This window comes from Lagenorhynchus albirostris, chromosome 9 (assembly GCF_949774975.1).
Source record: "Lagenorhynchus albirostris chromosome 9, mLagAlb1.1, whole genome shotgun sequence".
NCBI classification, from domain to species: Eukaryota; Metazoa; Chordata; class Mammalia; order Artiodactyla; family Delphinidae; genus Lagenorhynchus; species Lagenorhynchus albirostris.
The window spans coordinates 12,750,683-12,777,730 of NC_083103.1; the positions used below are offsets into that span (position 1 = coordinate 12,750,683).

The following is a 27,048-nucleotide window of genomic DNA, read 5'->3' on the forward strand; positions in this document are numbered from 1 at the left end:
TGGAGGGCGCGGATTCCACCCCAAAACGCATGCGCCCCGGGCTCGCAAGCCCCGCCCCGACCTCTGCGCCCGCTCGCGAGCCCTTGCCAATTCTCGGGGCGGGGACTGCGCGGGGAGACGCGCGCCGGTGCGTGCGTGCTCCCGGGCCGCGGGCGGGCCAGTGAAGCTGGCGGCCCTGGCACGTGATCCCGGATCGGCGTGGTAGCTTGGTGGCTCCGTCTGTCTGTCCGTCCGCGGGTGCCATCATGGCGGACGCGGCCAGTCAGGTGCTCCTGGGCTCCGGTCTCACCATCCTGTCCCAGCCGCTCATGTACGTGAAGGTGCTCATCCAGGTATGAGTCGTCGCCTTTCCCTTCCTCGCCCGGCGCCCTGTTCGGTCGCCGCTGCCCAAGGCGCCTGAGAACCGGCTCCAACCTTCAGGGCCTTCAGTCTCCTGAGATGCTGCTCCTTCTTTGCTGCCCGCCCCTTCCTTCCCGGCAGGGACGACTTCCACCGCCCGCTGAGCGCCCACTGCCCGTGGGCCTTCCCGAGGTCTCGCCTCACAGCCAAGCCGTGAGGCCCGCTCCTTTCCTGGTATCCGGCTGCCGCCCTGCCCTGCCCTGCCTGATGGCTCCCCTGAACTTTGTTTTCTCTTCCCTGAGGTTGATCTTGGCTGGGCGCCGCCAAGGGCTTCCCAACCTTTCTTTCTCCGCTGCTCTGAAATGAGCATCCTTCTCTCCGCCCCGGCCCCAAACGCAAGACGTGAAATCTGTTGAAGACAAATTTGAAATTCGAGGGGAGCCAACACTTTATTAGCTTTTGTTTTCTCTTCTTTTGTTGCTGTTACTACTGCTCTTCTGTTCTGAGATTTAGCACCAGATACCCAGAGAAACACAAGGAGTTCATTCAGAAGTGATAATCAAGCGGTTGATGAGTCACATTTCGAAGGATCCACTGAACCCTCTTCAGCAGCAGCCCATGTGGCTCATGACAGTGAAAAGTCACATGTCAGAGTGATGTGAAATCAGTTCAGTTGAAAGTTTTATCGAGTTTAAGGATATATGTTAGTTTCTAATATACTGTGAAATAATTCTTAAATGGTATTTTATATTCACAGGCAAGTTTGCCCGGTTTTAGCTGACTATAGACCATTAGGTAGTATTGTTCAGTTGCCTTTCTGAATTTCCGTGTGACGGGCAAGTCATTCATTTTTTTAACTTTTGTTGAGAGTTGACGGAATTACGTCATGCATAGTACCAAGGATAGAACCCCTGTCCTCACCATCTGCCTTTCTGTCAGAAATATGCAAGACACTAGGGAAGGCCTCGTTTCTTATTTTTGAGTTAATGATACTAATCCATATTATGTGTTGCTGAGTTGAGCCTTGTGGATTCAGAACCTGTATGTAAAGAACTATTGTAAAATAAGTTGTTTAAAGTGAGAACGAAGGGAATTCCCTGGAGGTTCAGTGGTTAGGTAGGACTCCATGCTTTCACTGCTGAAGGCCCAGGTTTAATCCCTCATCTGGGAACTAAGATCCCCGCAAGCCACTAGAGGCGGCCAAAAAATAAAAGAAAGAACAAAATCTTTGAAATGTATTGTGACATCTAAAACAGAATTGGCACATTTGCAGCTAGATAATATCTGAGGTAAAAGCATTTTTCAGTAAATCTGATATAAGCCCATTACTCAGTCCTTATCCAGGAGACAAGATTTTCTAGTGACATTCAGAGCTCTTGCCTCAAAAACTCCTTAATCCTTATTGCACAACATGCTTGTGTTGCCAAGTGTCTCAGGGCTTTTGGTGAAATTCCCAAATACTCAGTTTTAAAAATAGTTGCACAGTGACACTTTCAGGAGTTCTTTAATTGAACAGGTTGAGAATCACAGCAGGAGAGTCAAAACCATGTCCGACAACGTTCATTCTCTCAAGTATCCCTTTGGCACTAAAGAGTCTGAATATATTGTAGAAATAAAATGATGACATTAATTCTAAAATGACTCGTTAGATTGTTCATGACAGTCTGCTCCTTTAACATGGACTTATTAGCTTGTAATTATTTCCCAAATGAATTATCCCCAGCTGTATCTGCATTTGCCTTTTGAGTGGTTTGTTTTGCTAGCCAAATATGAAGTTGTTGCTGGCTTAGTCTTCTCACTTTGTCCGGATATTAAAAATGTGCTTGATTTTCTTTAGAAAATATTTTTGAGCGTCCTCAGTAAACTGTAGCTTTGTTAACACAAAAATTCCCTTATTCTATTTTTAGATTGATGCCAGTCTATCTCAGCTACATGGTTTACTTTGTAGAATTTGAACCAAAAGAAAACTTGGAGTTTATTGAAACCAGTCTTTTTTTTTTTTTTTTTTTTTTGCGGTACGTGGGCCTCTCAGTGTTGCGGCCTTTCCTGTTGCGGAGCACAGGCTCCGGACGCGCAGGCTCAGTGGCCATGGCTCACAGGCCCAGCCGCTCCGCGGCACGTGGGATCCTCCCGAACCGGGGCACAAACCCGTGTCCACCACATCAGCAGGCGGACTCTCAACCACTGCGCTACCAGGGGAGCCTGTAACCAGTCTTAAACAAGTGACAAAATTAAAAACAAAACAAAAAAAACACACCAGAACTGACAAGGATGATACTTCATCACTGTCTTGGAAAATATACACTGCATTTTAACTTGTGTTAAAAATTATAACTCTAAAAAATATATATATATATATAACTCTAAATTTGTTCTTTATTCAATACCTTGCAACTCAGGCATTCCTGGGAATGTTGCTTAGTATTGATTTAGTGTCTTGTTTTTAAAGGTGGGATATGAGCCTCTTCCTCCAACAATAGGACGAAATATTTTTGGGCGGCAAGTTTGTCAGCTTCCAGGTCTCTTTTGTTATGGTAAGTGTCTTTGATTTATTTGGAATTGGAGGACATTGAAGGGTGTGATAGGAGTTACTGAAAGAATATATAGTAAGCATGTTTCCTTGAAATTTCTGTGTAACCATTACTTTCAACTAGAATGTAAATCTCCTACTTGTGTTCTTAGCTCAGCACATTGCGAGCATCGATGGGAAGCGTGGGTTGTTCACAGGCTTAACTCCAAGACTGTGTTCAGGGGTCCTTGGAACTGTGGTCCATGGTAAAGTTTTACAGGTAAGAAGAAAATCAGTCCATCTTCCCATAGATTTAGATAACCTTTTCTTTTTTTTTTTAACATCTTTATTGGAGTATAATTGCTTTACAGTGGTGTGTTAGTTTCTGCTTTATAACAAAGTGAATCGGCTATACATATACATATGTTCCCATATCTCCTCCCTCTTGGGTCTCCCTTCCATCCTCCCTATCCCACCTCTCTAGGTGGTCACAAAGCATTGAGCTAGATAACCTTTTTTTTTTTAATTTATTTATTTATTTTTTGCTGCATTGGGTCTTAGTTGCTGTGCATGGGCTTTTCTCTAGTTGCGGCGAGTGGGGACTAGTCTTCATTGTGGTGTGTGGGCTTCTCATTGCCGTGGCTTCTCTTGTTGTGGAGCACGGGCTCTAGGCGCACGGGCTTCAGTAGTTGTGGCTTGCAGGCTCTAGAGTGCAGGCTCAGTAGTTGTGGCGCATGGGCTTAGTTGATCTACGGCACATGGGACCTTCCCGGACCAGGGCTTGAACCCGTGTCCCCTGCGTTGGCAGGCGGATTCTCAACCACTGCGCCACCAGAGAAGCCGTAGATAATCTTTTACGTACAATTTGATCAAGAGCAGTTTCAAAGATATACGTCTTTACATCCATGGCCTTTCTTCCTCTTGAAAAACATTTACTTGAAATACCCATTCTTAATTCTTTCCTGGGAAGCAAGGAGAATTTGTATAAAATGAAGTAATTGATTTTGATCTACACAAGCTTCTTCCTCTGGACCAGTTGTTCTGAGCAGAAATTAAGTACGCTCATTTGAGCTCCTGTGTAGCTCATATTATTTCTTTGAAGGAGGAAGGAAGCTGGTTAAAACATACATTTCTTTCTCATGTTATTTTCCTTTTATTCCTAGTGTTACTCCTAGTAAATGTTTTCTGTTACAAATTTATTTTTTTTTAAACTTAACAAGATAAACGTTAAAGTAGGATAGTGTTTATTTGTGACTGTTTATTTCAGTAGTACTCAGTACAGGGAATTCCCTGGCTGTGCAGTGGTTAGGATTCCACACTTCCACTGCAGAGGGCATGGGTTCAATCCCTGGTCAGGGTACTGAGATCCCACAGTCTGCAAGGCTTGGCCAAAAAAAAAAAAAAAAAAAAAAAACACTGCCGATAATAATTGGTACAATCCTCCATGTATATTTTAAGGCTTTAATGTTGGCCCAATTCTACTTTTTTATCATTTGATGAGCAAATCGTGGTGGTGTTAATCAGTTTCATGATCTGATTGGCTTAGGTTTTAAATTCTCTTCAGACTTTGTTGAATTGAGTTGGAGAGGTTTTCCAGTTAGTTCCTCACATGGAAGCAGTTTTGTTATTCATTGTACTTACTCTTGTCGTCATGCCTATGGACCGAATGTTACAAGCAGCGTTCTGGGTGGCCCGTGGGTCAGAGTGATGGAGTTTTAATGGGCCGATGTTTTTGGTGGATTGATTACTACTCTTCTCCAGCCACACTGTACTTTGGCTCAGTGGAAGCGTTCCTGTTACCTAAATGAGGTTTAGATTTTCATGTGGGAAAGTAGTTGTCATCTAGTTCAAAGAGGTTTATGTATAGACCAAGAGTGAAATTACTGCTTCAGATCAAGTTAAGGAAAAGTAAGACAAACTTGAGGTAACCAAGTACCCTGGAATATGTGTTTCACATGTAGCCCGATGAAATAGAACAGGGTATTGGTACTATAGTTAGTATCAAAAGCAACTAATACAATCAAGAAGAAAGACCAATTCAGGTCTTTCTGAACAAGAAAGAGTTCTGTATATCTGAACAAGAATTAAATTGAAATCTGTTCAGAATAATGTAGAAGAGACAGGTTGAAAATTTTATTAATGGAGTGAAAACCAAAGTCTAGAAATGAGTGAGGATTTTTAAAAACTCCTGAAACTGTTAGAATTAATTCTGGCCAAAGACCTGGAATTTGACCAAAAACCATCATTTCGCTTAATCATGTTGTTTGTTCTCTTTCCTCTGATTTTATTTTAAAAATGTAATTCTTTTCGTAAAAGACAGTGTTCTCTATTTTTAAAGTCTGGTTATGACTAGGAGGTCAGTTGTCTGGTTCTTGTATTTCACCTAGCCCATCTTCTATTTCTGAAATATCCCACAAATAATATTTCCTCTTCCAGTGCAGTCTGAGCTCTGGCAGTTTCATGTTCTCTTCTCCAGAAGAACAAAGCATCTTCTCTCTTGCTTGGTTTAGAAACAGTCAGGTACAAAAGGAAAAGTGAGGCGGTTTCAGCTATTCAGACTTAGCACCAATTCTCTGTTCTTTGTACAGTGAAGAAAAGCATCTTGCCCTAATTTGGTATTAGACCTGCTTTTTCCGTGAAAAAGCCCTGAGGCTTTTTCCATAGCCTTAGTCCTAAGCTATGTTTTGTGTTTTTTGGTTTTTTTAAATTTATTTATTTTACTTTTGGCTGCACACGGGTTTTCTCTAGTTGCGGCGAGCAGGGGCTACTCTTCATTGCGATGCGCAAGCTTCTCATCGTGGTGGCTTCTCTTGTTGCAGAGCACCAGCTCTAGGTGCGCAGGCTTCAGTAGTTGTGGTGCGCAGGCTTCAGTAGTTGTGATATGCAGGCTCAGTAGTTGTGGCGCGTGGGCTCAGTAGTTGTGGCTTGGGGGCTGTAGAGCACGGGCTCAGTAGTTGTGGTGCATGGGCTTAGTTGCTCCACAGCGTGTGGGATCTTCCTGCACTGGGGCTTGAACGTGTGTCCCCTGCATTGGCAGGCAGATTCTTAACCATTGCGCCATCAGGGAAGCCCCTAAGCTATGTTTTTATCGATTTATTTTCTGTTACATGTGTGTGTTTAGTAAATAATGTTCTTGGATTTGGATCATCATGTTTTCATTGTCATTTGTCTCTAGGTATTTTTTGATTTCTTCAGTGATCTCTTGGTTATTTAGTAATGTATTGTTTAGCTTCCATGTGTTTGTGTTTTTTACGATATTTTTCCCTGTAATTGATTTCTAACCTCATAGCATTGTGGTCAGAAAAGATGCTTGATATGATTTCAACTTTCTTAAATTTACTAAGGCTTAATTTGTGACCAAGATGTGACCTATCCTGGAGAATGCTCAGTGTGCACTTGAGAAGAAAGTGTAATCTGTTTTCAGATGGAATGTCAATTAAATCTATCTGGTCTATTGTGTCATTTAAAGCTTCTGTTTCCTTATTAATTTTCTATTTGGATGATCTGTCCATTGGTGTAAGTGAGGTGTTGAAGTCCCCCACTATTATTGTGTTAACTGTCGGTTTCCTCTTTTATAGGTGTTAGCAGTTGCCTTATTTATTGAGTTGCTCCTGTGTTGGGTGCATATATATTTGTAATTGTTATATCTTCTTCTTGGATTGATCCCTTGATCATTATGTGGTTTCCTTCCTTGCCTCTTGTAACATTCTTTATTTTAAAGTCTATTTTATCTGATATGGGTATTGCTACTCCAGCTTTCTTTTTTTTTTTTTTTTTTGCGCAGTACGCGAGCCTCTCACTGTTGTGGCCTCTCCCGTTGCGGAGCACAGGCTCCGGATGCGCAGGCTCAGCAGCCATGGCTCACAGGCCCAGCCACTCCACGGCATGTGGGATCTTCCCGGACTGGGGCATGAACCCGTGTCCCCTGCATCGGCAGGCAGACTTTCAACCACTGTGCCACCAGGGAAGCCCCCCAGCTTTCTTTTGATTTCCATTTGTATGCAATATCTTTCTCCATCCCCTCACTTTCAGTCTGTATGTGTCCCTAGGTCTGAAGTGGGTCTCTTGTAGACAGCATATATATACAGGTCTTGTTTTTGTATCCATTCAGCCAGTCTGTGTCTTTTGGTTGGAGCATTTAATCCATTTACATTTAAGGTAATTATCAATATATATGTTCCTATTACCATTTTCTTAATTGTTTTGGGTTTGTTTTCGTAGGTCCTTTTCTTCTCTTGTGTTTCCCAGTTAGAGAAGTTCCTTTAGCATTTGTTGTAGAGCTGGTTTGGTGGTGCTGAATCCTCTTAGCTTTTGTTGTCTGTAAAGCTTTTGATTTCTCCATCGAATCTGAATGAGATCCTTGCTGGGTAGAGTAATCTTGGTTGTAGGTTCTTCCCTTTCATCACTTTAAATATGTCATGCCACTCCCATCTGGCTTGTAGAGTTTCTGCTGAGAAATCAGCTGTTAACCTTATGGGAGTTCCTTTGTATGTTATTTGTCATGTTTCCTCATTCTGTGAGGCCACCATCACCCTGATACCAAAACCAGACAAAGAAACTACAAAAAAAGAAAATTACAGACCAATATCACTGATGAATACAGATGCAAAAATCCTCAACAAAAACTAGCAAACAGAATCCAACAACACATTAAAAGGATCATACACCATAATCAAGTGGGATTTATCCCAGGGATGCAAGGATTCTTCAATATACGCAAATCAATCAATGTGATACACCATATTAACAAACTGAAGAATAAAAACCATATGATCATCTCAATAGATGGAGAAAAAGCTTTTGACAAAATTCAACACCCATTTATGATAAAACCTCTCCAGAAAGTGGGCATAGAGGGAACCTACCTCAACATAATAAAGGCCATATACAACAAACCCATAGCAAACATCATTCTCAATGGTGAGAAACTGAAAGCATTTCCTCTAAGATCAGGAACAAGACAAGGATATCCACTCTCATCACTGCTGTTCAACATAGATTTGGAAGTCCTAGCCACAGCCATCAGAGAAGAAAAAGAAAGAAAAGGAATACAAATTGGAGAAGAAGAAGTAAAACTGTCACTGTTTGCAGATGACATGGTACTATACTTAGAGAATCCTAAGGATGCCACCAGAAAACTACTAGAGCTAATCAACAAATTTGGTAAAGTTGCAGGATACAAAATTAATGCACAGAAATCTCTTGCATTCCTATACACTAATGATGAAAAATCTGAAACAGAAATTAAGGAAACACTCCCATTTACCACTGTAACAAAAAGAATAAAATACCTAGGAATAAACCTACGTAGGGAGACAAAAGTCCTGTATGCAGAAAACTATAAGACACTGATGAAAGAAATTAAAGATGATACAAACAGATGGAGTGATATACCATGTTCTTGGATTGGAAGAATCAATATTGTGAAAATGACTATGCTACCCAAAGCAATCTACAGTTTCAGTGCAATCCCTATCAAATTACCAATGGCATTTTTTACAGAACTAGAACAAAAAATCTTAAAATTTGTATGGAGACACAAAAGACCCCGAATAGCCAAAGCAGCCTTGAGGGGAAAAAATGGAGCTGGAGGAATCAGACTCCCTGACTTCAGACTATACTACAAAGCTACAGTAATGAAGACAATATGGTATGGGCACAAAAACAGAAATAGATCAATGGAACAAGATAGAAAGCCCAGAGATAAACCCACGCACTCATGGTCAACTAATCTATGACAAAGGAGGCAAGGATATACAATGGAGAAAAGACCGTCTCTTCAATAAGTGATGCTGGGAAAACTGGACAGATACATGTAAAATAATGAAATTAGAATACTCCCTAACACCATACACAAAAATAAATAAAATGAATTCGAGACCTAAATGTAAGACAGGACACTATAGAACTCTTAGAGGAAAACATAAGCAGAACACTCTTTGACATAAATCACAGCAAGATATTTTTTGATCCACCTCCTGAAGTAATGGAAATAAAAACAGAAATAAACAGATGGGACCTAATGAAACTTAAAATCTTTTGCAAAGCAAAGGAAACTACAAACAACGAAAAGACAACCCTCAGAATGGGAGAAAATATTTGCAAACAAAGCAATGTACAAAGGATTACCCTCCAAAATATATAAACAGCTCATGCAGCTCAATATTAAAAAAACAACCCAATCCAAAAATTGGCAGAAGACCTAAATAGGCATTTCTCCAAAGAAGACATACAGATGGTCAAGAAGCACAGGAAAAACTGCTCAACATCACTAATTATTAGAGAAATGCAAATCAAAACTACAATGAGGTATCACCTCACACCAGTTAGAATGGGCGTCATGAGAAAAATCTACAAAGAACAAATGCTGGAGAGGGTGTGGAGAAAGGGGAACTCTCTTGCACTGTTGGTGGGAATGTAAAGTGATACAGCAACTAGGGAGAACAGTATGGAGCTTCCTTAAAAAAAACTAAAAATAGAATTACCATATGACCCAGCAATCCCAGTACTGGGTATATACCCAGAGAAAACCATAATTCAAAAAGACACATGCACCCCAAAGTTCATTGCAGCACTATTTACAATAGCCAGGTCATGGAAGAAACCTAAATGCCCATCGATAGACGAATGGATAAAGATGATGTGGTACATATATACAATGGAATATTACTCAGCCATAAAAAGGAACGAAATTGGGTCATTTTTAGAGACACGGACGAATCTAGAAACTGTCATATAGAGTGAAGCCAGAAAGGAAAACAAATATCATATATTAACACGTAAATGTGGAACCTAGAAAAATGGTACAGATGAACCGGTTTGCAGGGCAGAATTTGAGACACAGATGTAGAGAAGAAACTTATGGACACCAAGGAGGGAATGAGGCGGGGCCGGGGGTGTGGTGGTGTGATGAATTGGGAGATTGGGATTGACATATATATATACTAGTATGTATAAAATGGATAACTAAAGAACCTGCTGTATAAAAATAAATAAATGAAATTCAAAAATTCAAATAAATAAAAATAATGTTCTTGGATTTTTGCTTTGCTTTGTTTTCCTTTTTCTTCTTTTAGATAAGCACTTTTATGAGCTGACCAATCAGTATGTTAAATTTAGCAACAAGATCATCTTAGAGACACTTATTTCCAAGTGTTAATTAGAAGTAGAAATTAATTGGAGATTTACAGCCAAAAAAATCAACTATTTTAATTTCTGCCAATCAGTAGAGTTTTCATTTTATGTTCTGTCTCAATAACACTATGATAGCCCTAATCATCCTTTCTTTTCTTTTCTCTTCCTTTGTAGCATTACCAGGAGTGTGACAAGGCTGAGGTATGTTGGAGCCAATTTCTATGCATGAGTCCATTTTCCCTGCAAGCTACTGTTGCTCTCTGGTCCTCTTTAGGAAAAGGGACAAGCAGTCAGCTTTCCTTTCATCATAGAGGGTGTTGGTATACAGATGGCCACCAGTTTGAACAGTTCTATTTAAAACCATTAACATATCTATCTACTTTCATTTTGATTTCCAGGAGTCAGGATCTGGAAATGTACTGAAAGAAGTTTCATCTTCCTTTGACCGAGTTATCAAGGAGGTAAGGTGATTATGATTTCTCTAAATCAGAGCGAGCTGGCAGTTGTGGAATCAGGATCATCAGGCCTGTATGTTCAGTGTCTGTTCCAAACAAAATTAAACTTTCAATTTAATATGGGCTTTACTGCATGTAGAACATAAAGAGAAAAAAGCATTGCTTGCTGTTTGGAATTTCAAGGAAACATAATTTGCCCACTCATCTTTAAAATTGAAGAGGTACTGAAACCTCTTATAATAGAGTTGGAAATCTCTGGCCCAAAAGTATTAAAATAGTGGCCAGGGCCTTTGTGTTGGATATTATATATCCAGAAATGCTTTTACAACATTATTCTGTCTTTGAGATGTCCTTATCGTCCATTTCCCACTCCTGTCTTCTGCCATTGGGAGTTTGTTGCATGCCTGACTTAATAATACTCTTTTATTTCTAGTCTTTACATTATCTAATTGTCTATAGAGACGTCACAATTTTTCATTGAAAGCTGCCTTCTAAAGTATATATCACTGAACAAACATCGCTATAGGCCAAGATGTCAGATGAGTCAACTTTGTTTTTTGTAAATTTTCATGAAGTGACTTTATTTAAAAGTAGAGATGCATGTATTAATATGTGTTTTATATTTTCTTAACTTTATTTAGTTCATCGTAAGGCTCTTAGAACTACCATTAGAGTAGGGGTGAGATCTCTTAACTAAATGAAGGTAATGTTTAAATGCAAAAACGAACGACGGACCTGCTATATTTACAGCCTACCTCCAAGTATTGTGATTGAATTTTTTACTAACCTCTTTACAGAGTCCTAGACAAGAAAGATAAGCTAGGGTAAATATAGAGCTCTAAGATACTGCACAGTTACGGGGCTGTGGTCGAAAAACAGATGAATGTCGTTGTGTTCTCCTTGAGACGCTGGTGTAGATTAAATAGAGCCTGACATTTGTCCAGTGTAGGTATCAGAGTATCAGAGTCTCTAAAATCACTCACAATGAGAGAGCAACTTAATAGTCTAAATACCGGCCTCATAGTTGTTTGTTTGTTTGTTTGAATTTATATTTTTATTTATTTATTTTTGGCTGCGTTGGGTCTTTGTTGCTGCGCGTGGGCTTTCTCTAGTTGCAGCGAGCAGGGGCTACTCTTCGTTGTGCACAGGCTTCTCATTGCAGTGGCTTGTCTTGTTGTGGAGCACGGGCTCTAGGCGCTCAGGCTTCAGTAGTTGTGGCATGTGGGCTCTGTAGTTGTGGCTTGCAGGCTGTAGAGCGCAGGCTCAGTAGTTGTGGTGCATGGGTTTAGTTGCTCCACAGCATGTGGAATCTTCCCAGACCAGGGCTCGAACCCGTGTCCCCTGCATTGGCAGGTGGATTCTTAACCACTGCGCCACCAGGGAAGCCCCAAGCCTCTTAGTTTTATTCCAGCTAGGTTACTGTTTGCTGGTGACTTTCCCTGTTTTTTTTTTTTTTTGGCCACACCATGCAGCATGTGGGATCTTAGTTCCCGACCAGGGATCGAACCTGCACCCCATGCATTGGAAGCGCGGAGTCTTAACCACTGGACCTCCAGGGAAGTCCTTTTCCCTGTTTCTTTGCTTTTGTTTTTCTCATCTGTAAATTTGAGAAGATAACAGAAACCTGCTTTGCAGAGAAATTTTGAGAAGTAACTATAACAGTATTGAAATCCATGAGTGAAAGCTGTGCTAGAATGATAGTGTATTATATTGCATCCCATTCAGGCTACTCTTCCTGACTCCAGGAAGGGCGGGAGTGCTCTGTCACTCACTCTCTTATTCTACAGTGTCCACCCACATGACTTCTCTCAGGAATTTGAATGTCATTTATTTAGATTTCACAAGTGTGTGTTGATTCTTTCTAGACAACTCGAGAGATGATGGCTCGTTCTGCTGCTACTCTCATCACACATCCCTTCCATGGTATGTTTGCAGTTGATAACTGAAATCTGAATTTTTATCTTTCTTTTATATCACCGTCTCTCCTGACTACTTAGATAGGTTGACATGGGAGTTCACTAAAGTACCTTGCCTGTGTGTTTTCTGTTTGCTTGTTTTGGCTTTTATCCAATTTATCCAGATAGCAAAGTGTCTTTAGGTGGGAAAACCTTTTTTTTTTCCCCCAGGGCTATTAAAATTTATCTCGATGTAGCTTAAAAATCTTTTCTCTGTGTTCTATAGTGATCACTCTGAGATCTATGGTACAATTCATTGGCAGAGAATCCAAGTACTGGTAAGTGTTTCTGTTTTCAAGTATTCAGGGAGATCTGTTGAAGCCAAAGTATTAGAATAATAATACTTTACATTTTTATGATGCCTTAGAGCTTATAAAACAAATTCATGTATCTTATATCATTTGATCTACACACAAAAAAAACAGTAAAATCGAAGAAAAAGGCCCAGACAGGTTTAGGAGCCTCCCAGGACCTCAGGGTAAGTTACAGGACCACTGAAACCATAATTCACCCTGACTGCCTGTGACCACACCCTTAGGTATTAATATCTCCACTTCTATCTCTAAATGCAACCGTCTTTGCAGAGTGAGGGTGGTAGAAAAGGGAGCAGGGGTGGAGGTATAAGTTTCACCTTGTCAGAAGTGGTAATTGAATATTTTTTTTAATAGCTCCAAAATAATCTTAATGTATTTTATGTTTCTTTCTTCTGAACCTAGTGGACTTTGTGACTCCATAGCAACTATCTATCGGGAAGAGGGCATCCTAGGATTTTTTGCGTGAGTAAATTACTGATTTGTGCATGTGATTTTTGTGTGAGTAGAAAGCTTTGATGAGAACGAGGACATAACTCCTTGTTTAAACCTCAGAGAAAATGTACTCTCTGGGTTTAATTCATGTTAAACTCCATTTAGGCCCATCTGACTTAAATTCTCTTGTAGAGATCCCAAACTTTTGCTCTGCACATCTAAAATGTGTGAAATGAGGGTTTTTTTTTTTTTAATAAATTCATTGAAGTTTCTACCCTTACAGTGAGTTCTCAATTACTATATAGTTGATAAAATGAGGAAAGTTAGTTTTTGAAAAATGGAAAATTATCTAACATGTATCTTCTTTATCCTGAGGGAATACGTTTTTGCACTATATTCATTCCCTTGAATTTACTTTGGAAGAACTTAGGCTACTACCCTTGTTCTTCTGTTAACAACAAAAACCACATTATTAACTAAATGGTCCTTTTTAATTTTCAGTGTTTCCACATACTTGATTTTATGTTTGAGTATCATAAATACTCTGGGAAATAGGCAAGACAGCTATTATTATTCTCATTTTAGAGATATAAAAAAAACTGATGCTCTGGGAAGTTCATTTGCTGCCCATCACATAGCTGATAAGTGGTAGAAGTGGCATTTAAACGCTGGTCTTCAGTCTGTGAGGTAATGTGTGTCCCACTCTTCCACACTGCCTCACCTTGGTTAACTAGGCCCTGGAAACATGTTTTTTTTGTGTGTGTTTTTTGTTTTTTGTTTTTTGTTTTTTGTTTTTTGCGGTACGCGGGCCTCTCACTGTTGTGGCCTCTCCCGTTGCGGAGCACAGGCTCCGGACGCGCAGGCTCAGCGGCCATGGCTCACGGGCCCAGCCACTCCGCGGCATGTGGGATCTTCTCAGACCGGGGCACGAACCCATGTCCCCTGCATCGGCAGGCAGACTCTCAACCACTGTGCCACCAGGGAAGCCCTGGAAACATGTTTTTTGATGCCCTTCACCTGTATCTGTGTTTCGGCCATTCTCATTTTGTAATTTTTCTCATCTTTTGCCCTGCCAAATTTGAATATCAAGTAGTTTAGCAATAATCATATTTAAGTCTCTTCTCCGAAATAGGCACATTTTTTGCCTCCTTGCTTATAGTTATTAATAGTAAGCTGAACCATTGGCCATATCTTAGAGGGGTACAGCTGACCTGCATTTTTTAAATGAGAATAAAAGTCATTAGAGATTAGCCTCAAGAACAGTTACATTAACTAGAATGAATTGGTTAAGTTCTCGTATTCAGTGTCTTTTCAGTTCTCTAGAGTGTTTTGAAATTAATTCTTTGAGAAGTGTTTATATTGAGTGAATTGTCTTTTTGCTGATCACATTTCTTGGTGCTTACTTTTATTTTTTCTTCATGTAGGGGTCTTATTCCTCGCCTCCTAGGTGACATCATTTCTTTGTGGCTCTGTAACTCACTGGCCTACCTCGTCAATACTTATGCACTGGACAGTGGGGTAGGTTGTGCCCTTGAGATGTGCTGGTGCGGACTTCATTGTATCCACCTGGCAGCTAGGTTAGCTTTAAAGTAAGATGGCAGTTGGTGTGCCACACTCACCATTATATAGCTATATATTAACAGTCAAAATTTTAAAGGCTAATGTAGTGCCCTATAGTGTTTACTATAGAGAGATGCACCTAGAAAGTCCCTAGGGTGGGGCAGAGTGAGCCTAAGAGTCTACCTTTCTCCATGCTGCAAGGAGATCACTTCTTTATTGATGCCTAAAGTTAGAGGACACCATGAAGCAGGATAGTTTTATAGTATATGCAGGTGTTTCATCTAATCTGAAGTGTTAAGGGGACTCCTGTATTGGGCTTTCTAGAAACCTTAGCCTGGGGTTGGGGTGGGGGGTGAGAATCAGCCTTCCCTAAAAGCAGTGTTTCTCCAGTCTCAGCAGTTGTATACCTCTTTGAACACAGTTAGCCCCAAAGCATGGTGGGAACTAGGATACACCCAGGCCAGGGGTAGGACTAAAAATCCACGTGCTTGGTTTCTTGAGTACTGAGACTGATCTTCCCCACAGCATCTGGTACACAGCTAGGTGTATACGGAGGGAGTGACTTGTCCCTCAGTATACCGTCAGTGTTGTTTCCAGGGATTGTATCAATATTTCTAGGACATCGGAAAAGGTTACCAATCTCATTTCTGTTGTTTTTGAAATCCTGAGGCTATTATATTTGTTCCAAGCCATCCTAGCCTAATATGAACTTGTCTGTTAATGTTGAACCAAGTTGATCATTTTGATCACTGCCTTTTTATGCTCATAATGTTTTATGTTTTCATCCTCTAAATTAATTTTCAAGTTGTCAAAGAAACTAATAATGCAGAGATAGAATATATTGATATGGTTGGGGATAATTAACTGTTATATCAGCTTAATTTTCTTACTCGTTCTAATAAAGGCTTTCTTCCTGTTCTAGGTTTCCACCATGAATGAAATGAAGAGTTATTCCCAAGCTGTCACAGGAGTAAGTTTTTAAAAATCCTTTTAGCCTTTTAGGAGTAGGTTTGTTTGTTTGTTTGTTTAATATTTATTTATTTGGCTGTGCCGAGGCTTATTTGTGGCACGTGGGATCTTCGTTGCGGCATGCAGGATCTTTAGTTGCGGCATGTGGGATCTAGTTCCCTAACCAGGGATCAAATCCAGGCCCCTTGTATTGGGAGCGTGGAGTCTTAGCCACTGGACCACCAGGGAAGTCCCTTTTTAGGAGTAGTTTTCTTTTCTTCTCTTCCCTTCTCTTTTCTTTTCTTTTCAATTTCTTTGTCGTCACTGCTTTAAAGCAACCAGCTGTCTCACAGGAAAGTCTCTCAAATTTATTAATATTTTTCAGAGGTAAGAATAACCCAGAATCCCTGCATCACAGTAACAGTAATAACAAGCCTACATAGTGTGGTGCTGTTCAGCTTTCAGAGGGGTAAGTGGGCACTTCTCATCACAGATCTGCCCCTGCTTCTCACTGTATCGTGCTGAACCTGTATTGGAAACTTCACGCTCTTCAATCATGTGGAGTCTTCCGGTAGTTGACTTTTGAAGTAGTTTCCATTGTCTTTGGAAGGATATTCATGTTGTCTTGTTTTCTTCAGGGCTATTTTGAAATGCTTATTGTATTTACTTTTAAATGATGAAGTTCAGTTTTATTTGAATGTGGGCTCAATCACAGAATAAGAGAAGCCTTCTGGTCTTTGGTTAAAAGGTTGCATGTAGTGGTATGGTAAGAGGAGGAAACATCTGCAGGCTCAAAAACGTGTAATTTAGTCTCTCCTGGGTTACTGAGAAAGCAAAACCAATGTTGGAGTATTTGACCACAGTGGCACTAAGACTAAGGGAGAAGAATAAAGGAGACTAGGAATGACTTAGTAACTTAGCTGTCTTTTTACTCTTTTACAGTTTTTTGCCAGTATGTTGACGTATCCCTTTGTGCTTGTCTCTAATCTTATGGCTGTCAACAACTGTGGGTAAGTAAGTGCCTTACGTTTCTTATCTTAGTAGTTGGCTGCCTGTATGCCTGACAGGTAGGGCAGTCCTGGTAGAAATTTGGGGAGGATAGTACAGTTGTTGCTGTTAATAGATTTCCCAAATTTTTCTCTGTCTGCCCCATATACCAGCAGTCCCATCAATTTGTATTATAAGCAGCCACTTCATATCCTTTTTTGGAACAGAGAAGGGCACAAATAATATTTCTCAAGCATTTATAAATAATATGCACTTGCCAGTAGTCTAGGTTCTTTTCTGAAAAGGGTGGGAAAATTACCAAATTACTCTACTTTCACATTTAAAAAAAAAAAAGAACTTTTTTATTTGTTTTTTGCCACGAGGTGCGGCATGCAGGATCTTAGCTCCCTGACCAGGGATCGAACCCATGCTTCCTGGATTGGTAGCGCAGAGTCTTAACCACTGGACCGCCACGGAAGTCCCTCCTTTATTTATTTATTTTTTTTTTTTGCGGTACGTGGCCTCTCACTGTTGTGGCCTCTCCCGTTGCGGAGCACAGGCTCTGGACACGCAGGCTCAGCGGCCATGGCTCACGGGCCTAGCCACTCCACGGCATGTGGGATCTTCCCGGACTGGGGAAGAACCTGTATCCTCTGCATCGGCAGGTGGACTCTCAACCACTGTGCCACCAGGGAAGCCCCCTCCTTTATTTTAAGTCCTTATCCTCTCTTTCGAAGTTACAAAAGGTATGTCAGGGATTGAATGACAACCTGTACCTGTTTTTCCTCAGGGCTTCACGGAGAAAGTGAGTTTTCAAGTAAGAAAAGTAGGAAATTTGGTTGAAAATGGAAAGTTTCTTGACCTTTCATATACTGGCTGGGGAAGGGGTGGGTGTGGTGTTGGACACCACTGATTTCCAGCTTCTAGGCGCCATCTGACTCTACCAGGTTGGACAGAAGTTTTGCCTCTTTTTTTTTAATTAAAAAAAATTTTTTTTAGCCACGCTGCACGGCTTGCAGGATCTCAATTCCCCAACCAGGGATCAAACCCGCAACCCCTGCAGTGGAAGCACGGATTCATTTTTTTTTTTTTTTTAATATTTATTGATTAACAAATATTTATTGAGTATATATGGTGTACTGCTATAAAGTGAATGGTGGTTTTTGGGTTTTTTTAAATTTATTTTATTTTCGGCTGTGTTGGGTCTTTGTTGCTGTGCGCGGGCTTTCTCTAGTTGTGGTGAGCGGTGGCTACTCTTCATTGCAGTGCGTGGGCTTCTCATTGCGGTGGCTTCTCTTGTTGCAGAACACGGGCTGTAGGTGCACGGGCTTCAGTAGTTGCAGCACGCGGGCTCAGTAGTTGTGTCTCGCGGGGCTCTAGAGTGCAGGCTCAGTAGTTGTGATGCACGGGCTTAGTTGCTCCACAGCATGTGGAATCTTCCTGGACCAGGGCTCAAACCCATGACCCCTGCACTGGCAGGTGGATTCTTAACCACCGCGCCACTGGGGAAGCCCGGAAGCACGGATTCTTAACCACTGGACCGCCAGGGAAGTCCCAGAAGTTTTGCCTCTTGATTTATTTCAAAACTCTGTTCCTCTGGAGTACCTGCCACAATATGCCATTATACATGTCATTGTTTTCAAACAAGATATCAAATTGATAGCTGTGTGGAGTTTGTTTTGTGATTTGTGGAGCGGCTGCCACATTTCGGCCCAGAGCAGGCTTGAAGGATTAGTTAAGTGTGTTGTTGTTGTCTTTGTTGTTGTTACTATTATTATTTGCAGTTTTTGAGAGAGGAAGTGATAAGGGGTTATACCTGAGTAAGAGCATGTAGCCACCACCATTTCACACCACTGTCCATTGTCAAGTTTGGAGTCTTTTGAATACTACTTAGTTTTAAAATGCCCTTTCCCTGCTTTTTAATCGTATAATTACTATGTTCTAGGATTTCATTTGTCCACAAAATTTAAACCTAGATGTTTTAGAAAGTACATAACTGGTTCAAGTTTCTGTTTCTGTTATGTTGATTCAAAACCTAAATGTAAGGGAGGGCGATCCGTTTTGGATGCTCAGTGTTTCCCCTGCTCCAATAGAATTTGTTTCTTCAGAACTAAAATTGCTTCTCAGGGAACTTTCCAGGAAGAATATTTTGACAAAGATTTACTGAGCTCTTGAGAGAATGTTTTATAAATGTTGACTTCAGTAGCTAACCTGTTATTCTGTTTCAGGCTTGCTGGTGGATGTCCTCCCTACTCCCCAGTATATTCTTCTTGGATAGATTGCTGGTGCATGCTACAAAAAGAGGTACTTCTCTCTCATTCTCTGTCTCCCTCCCTCCCTCTCCCCTCCTCGTATTTTATTTTGTTTTGTTTTTGTTTTTTTTCTTAAATGTCTCTGGAATCCCAGGTTAATTCTTGTAGGTTATCCTTTAGTTACCAATTAATGTACCCTTTTCAATGTTCCATATGTCACTCTGGCATAGTAATAAAATGTACTGCTTGGAAATCAGGAGAGGTAGTGGAGAATTAAGAATTCCTAGATGTGATCTGGAAGCCATTTGAGTGATCACATTCAAATTACAAATAAGGTCTGGGTGGACAGTTATCCTGGTTGTTAAAATGATGCCCTTGATTTCAGATGATTTTTTCCAACCTCACCTTTTTGTAACTTTTCAGAATCTCCTAATATATTCAGGTGTTTTCCTACAGTATTTAGAGAAGCTGAGAAATAAAAAGTTATTTACTTATGACATTATTTGTCACAGTGTTGTTGAAAGGGCTGATCTCTTACTTCTAGAGTCATGTTAGTGGATGATTTTGTCCAGACTCCAGTTGTGAGGTGTAGGTCGTCTCCAACCAAAAGTTCTTGATGAATCTAGGCAGAGCTTTATTAGGAACCAAAATGATAAATGGCTTGGGCTAAACTTAACATGGAATCGCTAAAATGGCCATCAGTTGAAAGCTGTTTTTGAATGGGAAGCACTCTTTAAAGGATTGTAGAAGAAATTGTACGAGGAAACTCTTCGTTGCATTATATGATAGCACCGGTGACACATACGGGAAAGACCTTTGTTCACAGGGCGCAGGCTTCCCAGCCTGCACTCTGAACGCAAAGGCCTAGGTGCTGCTGGGGGGGCTTTTGCTCAGCGTGCCCAACAAGCCCTGCTGTGAACCCAGGCCAGGACACTTGGGTGGTTGCCAGGCAGACCTAACAGGAACATCTGGGTTTCATTCTGAGTTTTACATTCTCGGTGTTACAGTGTCCTTTTGTGGTCCCCGTTTACAAGGAAAGGTGGCCCTTCTTTCCCCACTTCCTAACCAGCCCCCGGCTATACGAAGGAAGCAAATAGAAAATTAGTAGGGTATCAGACACCTTACCTAGGGAACGGTTAGTCCTTTAAATGCTTAAGACAACAGCAAATCTTAACTGAGCACTTACTGTATATGAGGCATTATGCTAAGAGTTTTTCATGTATCAGCTCACGTAACCGTCAAAACAGCCGTGTGAGGATAGGTACCGTTCTTTATCATCCCACCTCACATATGAAGAAACGGGGACTTTGAACGGTTAAATAATGCCAATTATGTAACCCAAGGTCACCCAGCCAGTGTTTGGGAGAGCAGGATCTACATGCAGGCTGTCTAACTTCAGAGTCTACTCATTTAAACTCACAACATTACTACTTTAGTTATAAGATTTCCTAAGTACTCCCTAGAGATCTACCATTCCATTCAAAACAAATAAAAGCTGGCACAGGGCCTTCCCTGGCGGTCCAGTGGTTAAGACTCCACGCCTCCACTGCCGGGGGCGCAGGTTCAATGCCTGGTCAGGGAACTAAGATCCCATGTGCCACGCGGTCAAAGAAACAAACAAACAAAAGCTGGCACTTGACTGCATGATAGGACTGTTCTCAACACTTGGTATGAATTGACTTGATAATCCAGCTAGCTAGCAAGTGGCAGAGCCAGAATCCAAACTGGGAATTCTGTCTAAATAGGTAAGAAATACTTGCCTTTATCGGTGTGTCAGAATTGTAGTTAATTCCACAGAAGCTCAGCTTAAGTCAGAGAATACGAACTGCTACTCTGTAGTGATAGTCCCGGTTTTATCCTGGTCATTTTAGTCATGTTTCTCAGAAATCTGTCCAGTTGTCTCTGCTGATTTGGACTGGCTGACCTCATTTTCACACTAGACTTTATTTGTTTTTTTTTTTTTTTTCCAGGGAAATATGAGCCGAGGAAATAGCTTGTTTTTCCGGAAGGTCCCCTTTGGGAAGACTTATTGTTGTGACCTGAGAATGTTAATTTGAAGATGTGGGGCAGGGACAGTGACATTTCTATAGTCCCAGATGCACAGAATTATGGGAGAGAATGTTGATTTCTATACAGTGTGGCACGCTTTTTTAATAATCATTTAATCTTGGGAAAATGGAGGTGTTTGGTGTCTGCCTTTTTTTGTTCTTTTTTCCAGCACAACATAATTTACCACTGACATTCCCCTTTTAGTTATCCTGAAACATTTTTACTCCAGATTATTTTACTTAAAAGAAAGAAGTTGCATTTACCTAAAGGTACAGGCAGGTTGTCATGCAATTTGAGTCTTAATTTAAGGCTTTGTAAAGTGAAGAGTACAATCCTGTGAAGAAAGAGAAATAATTGTTTGAAACTTAAGAAAATGAATAAGGCAAATGATATGGGAGGTTATAAGTTACCATTTTTTTAGTAGACCTTAAAAACTCAGCAGCGTCCACCAGAGTCTGTCTCCCGGTATATTCTTCTAAGCACATTTAATTAAGCCTGTCTCTCATACTTCAAAGAAAGGACAATACACTGCTAATCTACCCTAGAAAAATCTCTGCGTGAGGCATCCATGCCTTCAGTCTGTTATTGCAAAGCAATAAATTGTGTTGCCAACAACAACAAAAAAGGACAATTAGAATATAAGCAAGATTTGGAAAGGAAGCATGGCGGCTTTCTTTTTCCAAAAGAAATTCTTATTATATAAAATATGAAAAGCAAATACTGTGGCATTGGTCCCCTTCTCTAAGAGCTAAGTCTTTGCCAATCCCTAAATTACATCATTATACAGTTCTAATTGTATATAATCTTTTGTGCTTCTGTTTGTTATTTTGTTTGCTTTTTGTTGTTGCAGAAGGTGAGTAGTTTGTTTTTTATTCCTAATGACACACTTGGAAGGTATACTTGTAACTTCACGTCTGGTAATGCAGACGTAAGTCCACCACCTCGCATGTCATACCCTCAGTTAGGCATGGTAGCGTTCAGAAGAGGGGGAAAAAATCATTTTAGAAGGGCATAAATTTCCACTGAAACATAAAGATCTTATTTACTCAGGCCTTTTAGAAGCGGGTTAAAATGCTCTAAAAGGAGAAAGCATTTGGTTTCACTTACTTAAATCCACTGGGTTGTTGCCAAATGAATAAGCATTGAATTTGCTCTTTCTCAGAAGAATTTGCTACTTCCCTATCAAAGCTGCAGCACCCGCAATATTAGAGTGGGCGTGCAGGGTCTTCTCCCTCCCCCAGGGTTTAGGAATGTAGCCTGAAGCTCCCAAGTAGCTTACCTTGAAATGTCTTTGATGTCTCTTTGTCTCAAAAAGGAATGTAAATTTTATATTCTATTCAATAGTACCTGCATTTGTTTTAATATAAAAATGTTTTGCATTACCTACTTTTTTTCCCAAAAAAAATCTTCAAGTAAAGATGATCTAGGAAAATGTGCCATGTTTATTATCCTGTGGCTTCTGTTCTCATACATGCTACTACGCCTGCCTAGTTGAGAAGCTTGTCTGACTGTGAGAACCAGTCCACCACCAGCGGGCGCCAAGGCTTTGGTTTTGCCTGTGAAAGTCGGGCTGTGGAAAAATTTCACCAAGGCCTGGCATTATTCAGAGTACTGGCTGATCAATCTAACTGCGTCCAAGCTATAAGTCCCATAAGAGTGCTATACCCGTGGTCCTCCATAAAATTTTGTAAGCCGTTAACATACTCAGAGTCTGAAATTTATTCAGGGGCTAGTAAATGCAGGTAGGTAGGTACTCTTACGATACGCATGCAAGGGCTTCCCTGGTGGCGCAGTGGTTGAGAGTCCGCCTGCTGATGCAGGGGACACGGGTTCGTGCCCCAGTCCGGGAAGATCCCACATGCCGCAGAGCGGCTGGGCCCGTGAGCCATGGCCGCTGAGCCTGAATGTCTGGAGCCTGTGCTCCGCAACAGGAGAGGCCACCACAGTGAGAGGCCCGCGTACCGCAAAAAAAAAAAAAAAAAAAAAAGATACACATGCAAGAAATACTGAACTGACTCATTATATATGTAAATCATGTAAACCTAGATAAGGATTATCTAGTAAGCTGCACTTGTGAAACTGGGCAAGTGGTTTGCTTTGGCAGTACTGAGCTAAGTTGCCAGGAAATATTCCCTCTGGGGACTCTGCTGGTCATTGAAGCTTGACTGAAGAAAAGAATGTGGGGTTTCCTGGAACTTTGGGGTGCTTGTAAAAGTACCAGGGTATACAAGCAACCTTAGGATGAAAGAAACTTTAAATATGGTCCTATATCCCAGCTAAACATACCCTAGCTTTGCTATGATTTCCTACTTAAGAAATGTCTTCCTTTCCCCCTCCCCATTGAAATTTTTCTTATATGGTAAAATTCAGCTCTAGTGCCATCTCTTTGTGAAGTCTCTCTTAGTCCTCCCAACCAGATGAGAGCTTTGCCTTCAAACTTCTCCCCTAAGTCTCATAATTATACTGCAAACTAAACTGACAAAACAAACTACATCCAACACCAAGTTCAAGGCTTACACAGCAGTGGCATTACTTCTCTCTGATCTGAAAATATGTGAAAAAAAATTATATTTGGCCCTTTAAAACAGGCGCACCAAAACAACCTCACTGGGCTTTATAGGAAAACTAGCTGGTGAAGTAGCAGTGCATGAAGTCGGGTCAGTTGAAGGTACTGTGGCAGGTAAGGGGAAGCAAGAAGAGAGAACAGTTGGGAGTAATGACTGCCAAGCCATAAGCTTTAGTTCTCATAAGCTTTGGTAGAGTAGGTATGCCCACTTTAGAAATGAAGAAAATGAGACTCAGATTAAGTAACTCCTTCAAAATTATACAGCTAGTAAGTTTTAGAGGAGGGTTCAAACCTGAGTCTTTCAAATTCCAAGGCATGTTTACTGTTTCATAGAAGCAATGAAATGCTGAGAATAAAGTAGCCAGTGAACCAAGTGATAAGTGATCCGTCTGAGGACAAAGGCCCTGCCTTTTAGTCAGATCAGTGAACCAGAGAACAAGCCTCCCACAGAATAGAGTAGCATGGTCTTCAATCAGGAAAGATACACTTTTTGCCTCTGCAGAATAAGTAGGTGAAGCAACTGAAAATAGAGATGATCGCCATTACTTTTCTATACTATCATGATTTATGCGGATGGAAAGCTAAGTTACTGTACAGGAAGGATTTTTTCCTAGAAGTACCATTAGTCCAATGTATTGGAACTCCTACTATGTTTGAAGGTTAACATTTTTTGAAAGTGATTTACATGTCAGCTCCTCAATGGATTCTTTTCTTATGGCCATGCCCTGTGACTTGTGGGACCTTAGTTCCCCAATCAGGGGTTGAACCTGAACTGTCGGCAGTGAAAGCATAACCACTGGACCACCTGGAAATTCCCTCAGTGGATTCTTCTAGAACATCCTTGCATATTGGATGGGTTCATTCAGGATGCTGCCCTAAGTGCCATAGTAATTTGTATCTTTGGAGATTTTTTGTTTTGTTTTTTTTTTGGGGGGGGGTTGGTTTTTTTGGCCATGCCATATGGCTTGCAGGATCTTAGTTCTCTGACTAGGGATCAGACCCGTGCCCCCTGCAGTGGAAGTGTGAAGTCCTAACCACTGGACTGCCAGGGAATTCCCATGGAGTTTTTTTTGGTTTTAAATACAAAGTTGTGTGTTTTATCTCCCATGGAGAGATTTTTTTAGGCTTATTTAAGGATGTCACATTTTATGTTTTCCACCTCCATTGATCCCTCGTCTTATCTCTTCAGACTTGAGAGAATTAGAATCTTGAACTCTGATTCTTGTCCTAGAGGGAAAGTTGCAAATGAAAGGTTCTTTTGCCACCAACTAAAAAAAAAAAAACAACCTTTTTTTCAGGAGACTGTCTTAGAGGGTAACAGCAATCAGTTTTCTAAAGCAACTAAAAGTGTTTCCCCTCCAACCAGTTTTGTCCATATGAGTCAGCCTCATCTGTTTGCTGTCTTGGGAGGCAGGTCTTCCACACACACTGCCATAATTCCATGGCCGTGAGATGAAATGTTGAAAAGCCCATTTGCCTTACTCTTGTAAGTGGATTCCTCTGCAGTCGGGACCCCAAGTCTGTCTGGGACCAATTAGCCAGCATTTGTATTAAAACCACAGTTGTTCCAGCACCAATTTACTGCCACCCTGAAAAAGAGTGTTTTCAAATAGATTCAGATTAGTACCACACCAAAATATGGCTGGAGAACAGTGCTTTGGAGCGTGTCAAGGAAAAGGGGGAGAAACAAAAATGTGACCTGGAGGAGCTCTTGAAGACTCGCCAACTTCCCAAGAGGGAGAGCAAATAATGATACAAACCCTGCCCCCTCCCAAACCCAAGATGACACCATTGGTGAGAGAACCTTTTCTAGCACCAGTTTTTGCCTCACTAAGGCAGCCAGAAGAATGGACTGTTCCCTGGTAATGCCACATTTCCATGGAAAAATCTATCAGGCTTTGCAGTTTATTTCCAAACTGAGGAGCCAGAGGTGAGATAAGGACAGAAACAGAAGTGCGCCTAGTCGCTTTCTATCCCGTCTGCACCCCTGCCCTCCTGGCATCCCAGAGACTGGTGAGAGTGTCCTTTGGCTGGAAACAAAAAAGGAGGGTGAAAATGGAAACAACAGAGCCGTACCTCACTTCAGACTGCTCACCCCCTCCTGGAATTCAGCATTTCATGCCCTTCCTTCCCTGAGGGGCCCATATTTAGAGTTTATACATACAACCCTCAGTTACTGAGTGCAAAGCCCTGGGTTGTGGGCAGTGGAGGATGTAATAAATCTCTGCGTCCTCCATGGCATTACTGGGAGCTGAGGAAGGGACGCAGTCTGGCGAGAACATAGAAACTAAGAATGTTGGGAGGATTAAATGGAACCATGTGTAAGAAAGCAAAGCCTGGTACACTGAAAGGGTTCTCACCGAGTCTCCCGAACACTTGCTGTGATGGGTGTTGGACAGGCAGGATGTGCCAGAAGTTGAAACCAAGCTCCCTGGGATCCACAAGAGGGAAAGCTGACATCCAGTTAGGGGAACTCAGGGAAGACTTCATGAAGGAGTAGCACTTGACCTGGTTTTCTAAGGACAGGGTACTGGGAGGCAGGATGGTGGAATGGGAACAATTTCCAGCCCTGTCACTTAGCAGCCAAGCGACCTTGGACTAGTTATTTGATCGTATTAAGCCTCAGGCTCCTCATCTCTAAAGTGAGGATAATACTTCTCTTATTGGGGCATTAAACTGAGTACAGTGTCACAGCAAATATTTGGAATGTGGTAGCCGTTATGGTTATTTAAGAATTAGGGGGCTTCCCTGGTGGCGCAGTGGTTGAGAGTCCGCCTGCCGATGCAGGGGGACACGGGTTCGTGCCCCGGTCCGGGAAGATCCCACGTGGCGCGGAGTGGCTGGGCCGGTGAGTCATTCCCGAGCCTAGCCGCTCCGCGGCATGTGGGATCTTCCCGGACCGGGGCACGAACCCGTGTCCCCTGCATCGGCAGGCGGACTCTCAACCACTGCGCCACCAGGGAAGCCCCCCTAACATTTCTTCAAAGCTGTATTTCTGCCATATAATGAGCACCTGGAACAACACCTAACACATAGTTCTCAATAAATGTTTGTTCAGGATCCTCAAATTCAATTACATCGCAACCCTTCTCCCCAAGCCTGCAGTGGTGCTTGCATTCTCAAATTTGTTTAAACACTTCATGATCACCCTGTTTCCCAAGCTAAAACCCTGGAGATGACTGAAACCTCTCCACCCTTCACTATTCTAAGAAGTCACTGCTAGATTCTCAGAAATGCCTCTTGAATTTGTCATCCTCCCTCCGTCCCCAGTGCCCTGGTGCATCATCTCTGCTCAGCTGTTGCAGCAGGCTTCTATCTTGTCTTCCTGCCACCAGCGCAAGACAGCAGGCAGTAGATAAAGCTGGAGCTGTATGGTATGATCTGGTTATGGAGGATGGCTACAACTTTTCTCTGCCTATACAAGCTTCCTACAGGGGATAAAATACTTTCTGACCTAAGTTTCTTAAGACTTCTTGCTCTAGCATCCTTAAATCCATGCACCTTAAGCCCAAGTCATGCAGTCCCAATTCTCCTCCTACAACCTCCTC

General features: G+C 41.5%; 1 protein-coding gene across 2 annotated transcripts; it reads left to right on the forward strand.

Annotated features, from left to right (window-relative positions):
* Window positions 1-51: 51 nt before the first annotated feature.
* Window positions 52-21,065, forward strand: MTCH2 (mitochondrial carrier 2). 2 transcript variants are annotated; one of them, XM_060159148.1, is made up of 13 exons: window positions 52-332; window positions 2,789-2,873; window positions 3,022-3,128; window positions 10,157-10,183; window positions 10,381-10,443; window positions 12,303-12,360; window positions 12,619-12,670; window positions 13,109-13,168; window positions 14,563-14,656; window positions 15,621-15,668; window positions 16,589-16,656; window positions 18,862-18,937; window positions 20,856-21,065. In XM_060159148.1, the coding sequence occupies exons 1-13, from the start codon at window positions 246-248 to the stop codon at window positions 20,940-20,942; spliced, it is 912 nt and encodes a 303-aa protein (XP_060015131.1). In that variant the 5' UTR covers window positions 52-245; the 3' UTR covers window positions 20,943-21,065. The 2 variants fall into 2 exon arrangements, with proteins under 2 accessions (XP_060015131.1, XP_060015132.1); XM_060159149.1 differs by lacking the exons at window positions 52-332; window positions 2,789-2,873; window positions 3,022-3,128; window positions 10,157-10,183 and having other exon boundaries at window positions 10,397-10,448.
* Window positions 21,066-27,048: the final 5,983 nt, after the last annotated feature.

Excerpts from the sequence above, each read along its gene's own strand:
- MTCH2 (XM_060159148.1), top strand. The coding sequence starts at position 246 with ATGGCGGACGCGGCCAGTCAGGTGCTCCTGGGCTCCGGTCTCACCATC. Across the intron at positions 10,444-12,302 it reads TTGACCGAGTTATCAAGGAG|ACAACTCGAGAGATGATGGC; the intron begins GTAAGGTGATTA and ends GATTCTTTCTAG. Across the intron at positions 16,657-18,861 it reads ATGGCTGTCAACAACTGTGG|GCTTGCTGGTGGATGTCCTC; the intron begins GTAAGTAAGTGC and ends ATTCTGTTTCAG.